This window comes from Melitaea cinxia, chromosome 14 (genome assembly GCF_905220565.1).
Source record: "Melitaea cinxia chromosome 14, ilMelCinx1.1, whole genome shotgun sequence".
NCBI classification, from domain to species: Eukaryota; Metazoa; Arthropoda; class Insecta; order Lepidoptera; family Nymphalidae; genus Melitaea; species Melitaea cinxia.
Window position 1 is genome coordinate 9,405,647 of NC_059407.1, and position 11,972 is coordinate 9,417,618.

The following is an 11,972-nucleotide window of genomic DNA, read 5'->3' on the forward strand; positions in this document are numbered from 1 at the left end:
AAAAATATGTTTGTCTGAATTCCGTAATGAGTCCGCTTTTGAGGAGCTTCTTAACAGCGCGAAAACTGTAGCGGAAGAATTCGAGGCAATAACAGAATTTCCCACACCTGCACGCCCTTGCGCTCGTAAAAGGTTTTTTAATTATGAGGTGGAGGATGAACCGATAACAGACGCGATTATACATTTTAAAGTAAATTTTTACTATTATTTATTAGACACCGCAATTACTAAGTTCGACAAACGGTTCGAACTTTTGAATCAAAATTATGTAAATTTTTCATTTCTTCAAAAATTGAAACACCGGAAGAATTTGGACTCGGATACAAAAAAAGCACATTGTTCTAATTTACAAAATAAATTTTGCAATGCTGGCTCTTCAGATGTGGAAAAGTTCGAGCTCTTTAATGAAATCGAATTATTACCGATGTTTATTGATGATTCCACTATGCCGTTTGATATTTTAAATTACTTGTTTACGAATAAATTAATTACAGTATTACCAAATCTGTCCACATCACTAAGGATTTACCTGACACTTCCAGTCACTGTAGCACACAGCGAAAGATCATTTTCTAAACTAAAATAATTAAAAATTATCTTAGATCAACATTGTCGCAAAGTACATTGACAAATTTATCGTTAATAAGTATTGAACACTTTTTTTTTTTTTGCCATTTGCCAAGCCATTGCCAAGAATTTAGCCACCCCCTCTCTTCCCGTGGGTGTCGTAAGAGGCGACTAAGGGATAACAAGGTTCCATTACCACCTTGGAACTTAAGAAGCCGACCGATGGCGGGATAACCATCCAACTGCTGGCTTTGAAATACACAGGCCGAAGACGGGCAGCAGCGTCTTCGGTGCGACAAGGCCAGTACTGCGGTCACCAACCCGCCTGCCCAGCGTGGTGACTATGGGCAAAACACACGAGTTCACGTTATTTTTGGCGTAAACTTGTGGAGGCCTATGTCCAGCAGTGGACTGTATAGGCTGTAATGATGAAGTATTGAACATGAAAATGAAATTGAAGTCGAAAGAAGAAGAATGAAAATGAAATGAAAATGAAATTGAATGAAAGTGACATTGTTAAAGATTTCGCTAATGCAAAAGCACGAAAAGTAACTTTTTTTAAATACATTTGGGTGTGTGTGTATGTGTGTATGTATGTATATTTGTGTGCGCGAGCGTCCTGTAATATATAAGTAAATATTTTTACAAGAACTGCAAAGTTGTGATTTTTTATTGTTGTAAACTCCCTCCTTCCTAAAAAAAACACTCTTTGCTTCCCGACATCATTTAAAATTTCACTCTTTGCACCCGAATTTCCGTTTGAAAATATAACTAAGTATTCCATTTTGACCCCGCGCCTACTAGAGGGCGCTAGGGTTTGCACACGGGCGCCACAAGGGCTAGAGCCGCCTCTGGGTAAATGTAAGGATTTATGAAAATGAGACATTTCTTTCCAGCTTTTACTATTAGAATTTAGTACATGCTAGGTTTTACCACTGACACCTAGTAAAAGTTGGTTTATTATTTATTTCAGTCAAAAATTTAAATTATTTTCATTTGGAATTTATATCTTTTTTAGGTACTAGTCATTTTAAATTATTCCCTAAATAGTAAAAATTGAAACAAGTAAAATATCTTCTCACAAACATAACCGAATCAGTATTTTTTATTATTTGGTTTATTATTGGCATTTATGAAGAGGTAGTAAAATATACTAATTACAAACAAATTAGTTTGTAGCTTAACAAATAAACTGAAATAAAAAACAAAAAAAGAATTATTATTAACTAATAGCTAGGTTAAAAAAAACATTTTACTTGTTACAGCACGGAGTGCTATTGTGGCAGTTAGAATTACAAAGTAATCCTGATGACTTGCAAGTGTATTTCTTCGACGAGCATTTTTTTAAGACAGTTACATTTTTTGAATCCTTGTCCTCCAGTCAACGACAATTTCCCAACAACTTCTTAAAGACTCACTTCTTCTTCTTTATCTTTAACAACTTCTTCTATTTTTATAAAATCTTCAGAGCACGAGGTAAACTGATTCCGTGTGTAAAGCTGCTATAATATTCCAATTTTGGTACCCAATTGGTAAAACTCACTTTCTTTACATCTATCACAACTACAATAACGCTTTTAGGGTCAGTTTTAGCTCTGTTAATGTCTGGTATTTTCAGTCTTAGGGTAATAGAGGGTAACGGGGGTCACTTAAGCGAGAATTCAAATAAAATTTTAATTAAAAAATAAATTTTTATTGCAACCGCCCTTAAACATAATTTATTTATTGACCTATCATTAGAGATCAATTTCAGTCACTTTGGCAATCAACTTTGGAAATTATAAAAGTAAAAAAAAGATTTGACTCCCATTACACCGACATTGGGGTTATGGTGATCACCCTGGGAATCGGAGTCAAAGCAAGTATAGCACATATCGCAGACATAACCTTCAGCTGAGTTCCATCCAGTGCACTCCGCGTGAGCCCATAGTTTTAAAAATTCGGACCGAGTTACACGTTGACTATTATCGAAGTACAGGTCGCGGTTTGGCACAGGATGACCCGCTATCCCCCTTCCTTTTTAACATTGTTACGTTAAGTATCTGCAAAAATATCAAAAATGTTTTTATTTCGCAATATGCCGATGACTTTGTAATGTACACAGTTTGTAATAACATTGATGAAGGAAAAAATGATTTACAAATAGCCTTAAACAACTTTGAAAAGTTAATTGCCAATATCGGTTTGGAAATTTCACTTATAAAAAGTAAAGTTTGTATTTTTAAAAGGGGTTTTATTAGAAATGTCAATTGTGATTTAGTAGTGGGTGATTCCGCGTTACAAATTGGTTATCGAGTGAAATACTTAGGGGTACGGGTTGACAGATCATTGCGCTGGGTTAAACACATTAATGAAATAAAAGATAAATGCTTAAAATTTATTATCATTTTTAAGGTTTTGGCCGGAATGAGCTGGGGTGTTCATCCTATAATTTTGAGACGTATTTATATTTCTATGATTCGCAGTAAGCTTGATTACGCTAGCATGTTATATGGAGATAGTTGTACAACACACCACGCAAAGTTAGATAAGATTCAGAATCACTGTATGCGCATCAACGGTGGATTCATAAAAAGTACAACGATACATGTCGGAACTACATCTACAACCGGTACACATTCATACGTACTTTCTTGCGGGTAAATACTGGGTAAAATGTAAATCTTTTTCTGATCTATATTACTCGAGGTATTAAAAACGTTTCGATCGCACATTTATTGGAGACGACGTAACCACCCCTTACTGCTTTTGGTTCATGATTATCTTTTATTCAAGACATTCCTATTCACTCGAGTGATATACTGGAGATATTCTCTTTGTGTCCATGGGTTAGCTATGTGGATCTTTCTTCGACATTGTATCTTGACATTAATTGCATAAATAAAGCCAAACATCAATATAACACTTTGAAGTTGAGACAACTTTATGAAAATCATGTAAATAAATATTATGGTGGCTTTTATCAGGTGTATACGGATGGTTCAAAAGATAAAGACATGAATAGCGGTGTTGCATTGTTTGATCCACAAACAAATGGCTATGTTCAACTAAGTATTAGTCAGAATGTGTCTATCATGTCTGCCGAGCTTGTAGCTATTGCAGAGGCTATCGCTTACATTAAATCATTACGGTCAGGTAAATACGTAATTATGAGAGATTTTAAAAGTGCTCTTTATCATTTAGCTCGGTGCACCTCGACTTTTCGATGTAGCCTAGTAGCATATGATATAATAAAGGACCTTTATAAACTAAGTAACAGTGATAAAATTATAAAAATTCAATGGATGCCATCTCAGATTGGCATATTTGGAAATGAGGAAGCTGATAGACTTGCAAAGAGTGCAATAAACGACGGCGAACCTTTTACTTTGCTACCTCTGTATTCTGATTGTTTGCACATTGTTAAAAGCAAATGTTCAGACATGTGGAATGTATACTTTGATGAGAGATCTTTGACTAAGGGTATCTGGTATAAGACCAGAAGACCATTCAACCTTACATAGCTAAGTCCACATTATCCACATTATCCAGATCAGACATTGTAATCGCCCTACGTCTTCGATCCGGACACATCTCTCTAAACGGATTTTTGTATCTAATTGGTATAATAAATTCGCCAAATTGCACCGAATGTAATTTAAAAGAAGACGTATATCACGTTATGGTAGAATGTGTTCGGAACGAAGTTGAAAGATCAGTTTTGCAAGTGGATTTGTATGAGTTTGGCAAGTGTAACTGTATTCTGGCTTACCCGCTATCTGAGGAAGCCAGAATGTTGTATAAAATTGTGAAAGTAGCTCTTAAGCGTAGAAAGTATTAAATAGTTTGTAAGACCTATGAGGGTGGCATCGTCAGACTGACGAAACCCTCCATAAATAAAAAAGATTAAAAAAAAAACACTTCAGAATATATGCAGCAAGCGTCATTATTGTCTTTTAAATGATTAATTAATTTTCTCTACAAAAAAAAAAAATGTAAGAAAAAATAAACTACTCTAAAATACCCAGTTGCGAACGCAGAGTTTGAACTATACAATTCGAAACACGCGGTTTCTCAATAACCAACACGGCGCGCGGAGCTGAACCCCCATCAGCTGCCGGAATGTCTCGATTAGCTTTTATAATCTTGGTCGCTTCTATGGCTGAGCGTAAGACTTTTTTGTCGTACTCATTTGAAAAATTTATTCACATCTAGGAATTGTCTAAAACCGCAAAATTTGTTTGACGATTTGCAGGTATTATTGAAATTATAAATAAATAAATATCTTATAACATACACACACGGTCGTCTGTTCTTATGGTAAGCAACTTAATGCTTGTGTTACAGGTAACAGCCGACTTTTATAACTATATTTTTTTTATAAATATACATAGAAATAATTCATATATAAATATATAAATACAAATACTACACCCAGACTCAGGCGGGAATCGAACCCGCAACCCGCGGCACAGAAAGCAGAACCACACAAACTGCGCCAACGGGCGATGAAATGATTAAAATTTCAGATTGCCTTAGGTATATTTTTTAGAATTTTAATAAAATATTTTTGAAGAAGTCTGGTTATACTTTATAACCTAAAAAAACTCGGCGATTTTTTTTCATATTCTATTATTATTAAATTAAAAGATAACAAAAATAAAACTTGCCAAAAAATATTTTCTTGCACTTTTTTTGTAAATGTTATATTCTACGCAGTAGCGAAATAATCACAAACACTCTACCAGACTGGCAGGACTCGATTCGTCAATTGACGAAATTATATTTTATCACACTTTCAGCTTGCCAAAAGAACCTTCCTGAAATTTGTCGCGAGCTCTCCTACCATCAAGGGATTGAACGATTCATCCTGAAGTGTTAGAAATTAAATAAATTGCTTAACACGTCTACTACAAACAATGCGGCTGCCCTATTTCAAAACACAGTAAGGGACAAATTTTTCGAAATCGATCTTTTAGCATTTAAAAAAAAATTGTTAATAACAAGAAGAAATGTTCGAAAAAAGAAATAATAAATAATCATTTCATTTCATGTTAATCATATTTATTTCATTTCATGTTATTGTATATTATGATTATACAATGTAAGTAAGTATATAAACCATCAGATATTCCGTTAGCATAGCCGTTTCGTGCTTAAATTTCTCCGTTGAAGTAATTTATACATTATTTCTCATTTTGAGCTTAAACTAAATAAAGAAATTATTAATAAGTTATAAATATTAAGTATCATTGTCATTTCTCTTTTTTTTGTTTTTTTTTCTTTCATTTCAATATTAACAAAGTAACTAAGATCGCAGTCCGTTGTATTCGCTATGGTCGTCGTCAGTGGTCAGTTACGCAGAAGCAGCTGGAGCGGAAGAATTGGCCGTACTGTTGGTTCCTGTCGAAGTATTGTCATCCGGCTCGTTGATTTGGAGCCATGGCATACGTCTTTGCAGTTCTTGCCTAGACATTCCAAACAAGTATTTTTTCACTAAAACTATTATACATCACGTAGAAATAAAAAAAAATCATATTTTGTGACTAATCTTTACTGGATGTATTTTATTGATTTTTTGTATGTAGGCTTGGAATGTCATTACATATACGATGTCCAATTTATCGTTGTTTTATAGTCCCAACCCTGTATATTAACTCGAGGATAATAAGTTAATTTCGAAACTATAAGTATGTTAAGTATTTTTTTTTTTTATAATTTGAACAAAGCTGTAAACTATTACATAGATGAACTCAATAGTGCCAACCTGTACTTTGGATGGCTGATGGCATACACCCAAGGGTCGATACACGCTACAGTCTTGCAGGCCACCGCAGGGATCATCGTTACCTGTTAGGAAAAATATCAAAATATAATGACAATGCTTAATAATTTAAAGAGAATATGAAATAACTTTTTTTTTTATATTTGTCGTTGAACTTACAGACGGTGTCCTGTCAAACGCAGTTGAAATAATCGTGTAATTTTCTGAAATTTTCCAATTTTTTGTGCATGAATCTAAGCGAAACGAACGGAACGAAATTATGCCGATAAACAGTCTAATTTTGACCTTAGATATATGGGATTTCTTTTTTTTTTTGTAAATTGTGCATATTTGTGCACATTGTATTGCGAATCCTATGGTGGAGTAAGGGAGACCATCCTCTCCCCTACCAGACCCTCTCGCCAAAATTCGTGCCAAACGATTCTAAATCCAACACCATTTTTTAAATTCTCATTCCATATGAATCCTTTATAAAGTATTAGAACTAAAAAAATTCGGTTTGAAATGGTCCAGCCGTTCTTCAGTTTTGTGATTTTAGCGATTCTTATTTATGAATATAAAAGAACTATAGATGATAAAAGAACTATACTTACTCCCGGAGTCAATAATCGTTGATCGCCAAAGGCACCTATCATCGCCATCACACCGTAAGGCGTCCAAGAAGCGACAAAAAGGAAACAGACAGTGAGCGCTGCCTTTGCGATTCGGACTTCAGCCGATTCAGCGGAAGCGTTTTGATTCGACCGCAGTGATTCGACGTTCATCTTTTTCGCTTGCTCTCTTCACAAAAAAAAAAGAAAACAAGTTATACTATTTCGTCCACAAACAACTAGTATATTTTTCTAATTTTGTAGTTGTATTTGTATGGTTTTATTAAAAGCGTATCTATTTGGTTAACTGGTTGTAGTAAATGAGAACTATTTATTATGCGTATATACGATTAAACGTAGGTACATATTTTATTGCTAAATTAAAAGTCTTTTTTGTTTTTAATAAAAGGTTAACTTATGTTTTATAATTCTCGTATTATTTTCAAATATTTCTGATATTATACTTAAGAAAGTTACCTTAGGGCAGCTTCGTGGGCAAATACTTGTTTGACGATGCCGCTGTAGAAGTAAATTATAAAGCTCATAGGGAAAACGTAGCTGCATACAAAAATGCAAGCTACAAATAGTTTCGTGTCGAACGTATTCGTAAGATAGTCGAATGTACAAGATGTTAAATAACCCTCTGAAAAAAATACATGTTTTATTTACACTCGTAGCTATTTACTACAAGAGAAAATATTTTTTTTAATAACATGAACATTATTTACACAATTAATATTAATTGTACAATAAGGTAAAAAAGAAAAATAGTTTTAAAAAATTCCTCATTACCTGGCACGAATCGCCCCCATACACCAAACAATGGCATCAGTGACCAGGGAGTAGCATATATCCATATGATAGCTATCATCAATAAAGCTTTCCCACGCGATAACCGCCCGTCGAGAGGGCGAGTTATTGTTGAATGTCTGAAACGAAAAATTTAAACGTTAGAGATCCCTTTTTTATCTTAGTAAATATCGTAGAATATTATGAAGAATATTTGACTTTTCGTAGAACAAATATTTTTGTGTTATGGAAAATATTTATTTTCCTGGCGAAATAAAATCTATGAAGAATATTTGACTTTTCGTAGAACAAATATTTTTGTGTTATGGAAAATATTTATTTTAATATAGATTAGACTTTATTATTGTGATAAGATATTATCACAATAATAAAGCGCGTTTCATTCGGTGTCACGATGAATTTTCTTCGTTTCGTGGCTTGAATGGATATTAAAACAAATTAATGTTAAAGAAAATTAAAAACATTGGGAGTAACTTCGTAATGTAGGACATGATTTAACTTATCACTGTCAGTTGTTAAATATTTTATAAGATTTTGAAATTTTCTTAGTAAGACATAGTTTTGTCAGACAGAAAGTTTACTTGCCTATCATATGCGATACAAGCATTGGTCATAGCCGCGCCGATTCCGGTATATGCACCCATGACGGAGAAGATCTGACAGCCTATAGATCCGGCGGCGTAGCCTCGCATCGCACTGTTGTAGATGAAGATTGGCGCTTTTGCCATCATTATAAAGTCCATGATTGCCAAATTTAGAATCAGCAAATTGCTGGATGTTCGTAAGCTTTTTGTCCTGTTAAATAAATAATTATTATATAAAAAAAAAATATTGTTGCTAAATTACTTAAATAATACTGTTTTATATATATATATATATATATATATATATATATATATATATATATATATATATATATATATATAGTATATCAAGTATAAGTACATTTTAAATTCAGAATAAATAAGTTTTGATTGCAGTTTTATATTGACAATAATTATTAAGTTAATTTAATTTATTTTTAAAACACATCAAAGTATGGTTGAGTATGGATTTAAGCGTGGATTTTCAACTTTCAATTAATAATAATTAATAATTAACGTTTCACACTCAACGGAGCCCCTATTAGGATTTTCTCCTATGTTGGGGTCCGGAAACACACACAATACACAAACACAACGCTCAGACCACGACTAACATCTATCTGCTCGATATAAATGTCTGTGGTGAGCGGGAATCGAACCCGCGACCGCCAGCGCAACAGCCAGTGCAATTACCGCTGCGCCACGCCAATTAATGGAATAAGTGTAACTTAAATACTGACGTGGCAAATATGAAAATAACTAGTCCATTTCCAACCAGTGAAGCCGCCGTAAAAAAGGTATAAAGAAGCGCGAGCGCCGTGTGTGCGCTTGCTGGTGGCGCGGCGTATGTGTACCAGTGCTCCGGGACCGACGCTAACTCTTCGCCTTCTAGGCCGTCGATCAACATCTTAACGCCATCGCTAGACCTATTGTAAAAAAAAGACAATAATGTTATGAATGAAATTTATGATTTTGATTAGAAATTACTATATATAAGATTTTAGATTAACATGGTTACTTCTCTTACGAAAATTATTCGAAAACGGGATATATGAGTCTCGTGATCAAGACATTCGAAGTCAATGTCGAAATATCGAGCTCCGCAAAGCGAAAATAATAAACATGGTAAATATCCTGTTTTCGAATAATTACTATGTACTTATTTATTACAACTATAAGCAATACGGATATTAAAAATATACCTGAGTGGCGCGAAATAAGCACCATAGATATTATAGTCATCTGTTTTGTTGTCCATGGTGAGTACGGGGATCATTCTGTGAGCAGTCCTCGGTAGTGTGTGTGGCCCATACCACTGACTGACTGCTGGCTCTGTGAAACCATCCCTTTATTTTATATCAGCCATCCACTAACGAGATTTCAAGGATTATCTATATCCATGGCCGACTTAGGATTAGTCGTGATTTTACTGACATAGATTTGTGGTGATTTGCGCAGCATTAGCTAAGATGGTTACATTTTACAGGCGTAAGAATGATTGGAAACCATACAAATAATAAATAGGTTTCATATGACGTAAACATAACATTTTATATATTTTTTTGCTATTAAATAGTAACATAAGAAAGGTAAAACTGTATGTATTTTTATTAATATTTTTCATGGATTCGTAAATGATTATTATAATAATATTTTGTTTAAATTGAAATTATAATAATTATAATTGTGTTTGCTCGCAAACGAAAAAAAACCGACTTCAATTACATCGACGAGTAATGCAACGTAGATCGACGTAAAAATAGTCAAGTAACTACGCGCTATCAAAGATTAATCAAAAAGTAGTTATTAGATCTCGATAAAATTGATATGTGAGCATATGATAAACATCAGCTTTCGATTAAATTAAAAATTATCAAAATCAGTACACCCAGTAAAAAGTTATTGTGGATTTTCGAGAGTTTCCCTCGATTTCTCTGGGATCCTATCATCAGATCCTGGTTTCCTTATCATCGTACCAAACTAGGGATATCCCCTTTCCAACAAAAAAAGAATGATTAAAATCGGTACATCCAGTAGAAAGTTATGCGGTATAATACAACGTAGGTCGACGAAAAAAGCGTCAAGTAAAAACGCATTATTAGATATAACTCAAAAAGTGGTTGTTAGATTTCAAATAAATTTAAATGGGACCAATTGACACACACCACCTTTCGATTAAAAAAAAATTGTCGAAATCGGTCCACCCGGTCAAAAGTTCTGATGTAACATACATAAAAAAATACAGTCGAATTGAGAACCTCCTCATTTTTTGGAAGTCGGTTAAAAAAAGATTGTATGACCTTTTTATGTAAATCTTGTCTTTTTTAATATCTACCTATGCTTGTTGCACGGTTATCTTAATATATATAAATCTCGTGTCACAATGTTTGTCCGCGATGAACTCTTAAACTACTTAACCGATTTTAATCAAATTTGCACACCGTGTGCAGTTTGATCCAACTTGAAAGATAGGGTATATTTTGTTTTGATATATGTAATTATTATATTTAAGAAAAAAAAAATAAGGCGATACGAAGTTTGCCAGGTCAGCTAGTTGTACTATAAATATTATACAAACACTGACATATTTGAATTGACAATAAATTGGTTTATTTTTATTTTATTTTTCAAGTGAAAAAGTATAATGTAAAGTTAATTCAGTCGACTCTCGTTATTCAAACCTGCGATAATTCGAACTTCTCTATAATTCAAAGTCATCACGAGTTCCCTACAAAATCTCTTTATATTTCGAATTAAATCTATACATTTTTATACAACTTGGTAATTCGAACGTAAACGGTCGAATTGAGTAACCTCAGCCTTTTTTGAAGTTGGTTAAAAATAAGAAGGACAAGTAAAAATAATTTATAATCTTTACTAAACGCTTTCTATAGAATATTTAGTTGAAAAAAAAATGAAGTAGCTAGATTAGAAGCTATCTCGTTTTCCCGTTGCTTAGTTATAAAATGAGAAGTTAGATCACGTGATCAAGAAAGAAATCTGTGGCTAGACTTATTATTTACCGAAGTAAAAGGCGTGAACATCATCAACAACTTTAATAGACATCACAACAACCATTTGGATTATCTACACAATGGTACATTTGAAGTTTTTAAATTTAGAAACAGTATAACTATTATAAAACATTTAGGAATACATTTACATAACGAAATAGCGGTTCAGTCTGACAAACGCCATATCTTAAAATCAAATATCAAAGTATTAAACATATTAAAATTAAGTAATATTAATTTAAAGTGATAATATGTACTAATTTTCTTACGTTAGACACTTTCAAAAACATCTAAATTAAGTAGTAATTTTTTAGTATAGAATAGGCCATGTTTGTTGACAGTTTCGAAGTAACGATTTACAGTTTTTACAAGTACATTTAGTAGCAATTACATAGAATTTTAAATTCCTACATTTACCTTAGTTATTGAGCATGTAATGAATACCCAAGGTTTTTTTTTTTTTTACAATAAACTACATATATGTTCTCATTTTTTCCTACGTCCTTTAATCAATACATATTATATGTAATTTATCATGACTTGTGGAAGGAGGTTTGCAATAAATCTTAAGGCTCGCAAGACTATTCTCCCGAGGTACCTATAAAACCCCTTTTTTAGAGGAGTTTTGCACGTAGATTGTATA

At 33.2% G+C, this 11,972-nt stretch overlaps 1 protein-coding gene across 1 annotated transcript; it reads right to left on the bottom strand.

The window, feature by feature from the left end:
• Window positions 1–5,588: 5,588 nt before the first annotated feature.
• On the bottom strand, window positions 5,589–9,606 carry LOC123659587 (opsin-2). The gene is made up of 8 exons (XM_045594793.1): window positions 9,518–9,606; window positions 9,056–9,241; window positions 8,317–8,526; window positions 7,714–7,850; window positions 7,399–7,564; window positions 6,925–7,111; window positions 6,314–6,396; window positions 5,589–6,014 (listed from the first exon to the last, which is right to left on the bottom strand). Exons 1-8 carry the CDS (start codon window positions 9,589–9,591, stop codon window positions 5,903–5,905), a joined length of 1,155 nt encoding a protein of 384 aa, XP_045450749.1. The 5' UTR covers window positions 9,592–9,606; the 3' UTR covers window positions 5,589–5,902.
• Window positions 9,607–11,972: the final 2,366 nt, after the last annotated feature.

What these genes read in the sequence shown, in the direction of transcription:
- LOC123659587 (XM_045594793.1), bottom strand. Translation starts at nt 9,591, where the DNA reads ATGATCCCCGTACTCACCATGGACAACAAAACAGATGACTATAATATC. An exon ending in GCTTGTATCGCATATGATAG is followed by an intron (nt 7,851 to 8,316) that starts GCAAGTAAACTT and finishes TTTTCGTTTCAG; the next exon opens with ACATTCAACAATAACTCGCC. An exon ending in AACGATTATTGACTCCGGGA is followed by an intron (nt 6,397 to 6,924) that starts GTAAGTATAGTT and finishes TTTTCCTAACAG; the next exon opens with GTAACGATGATCCCTGCGGT.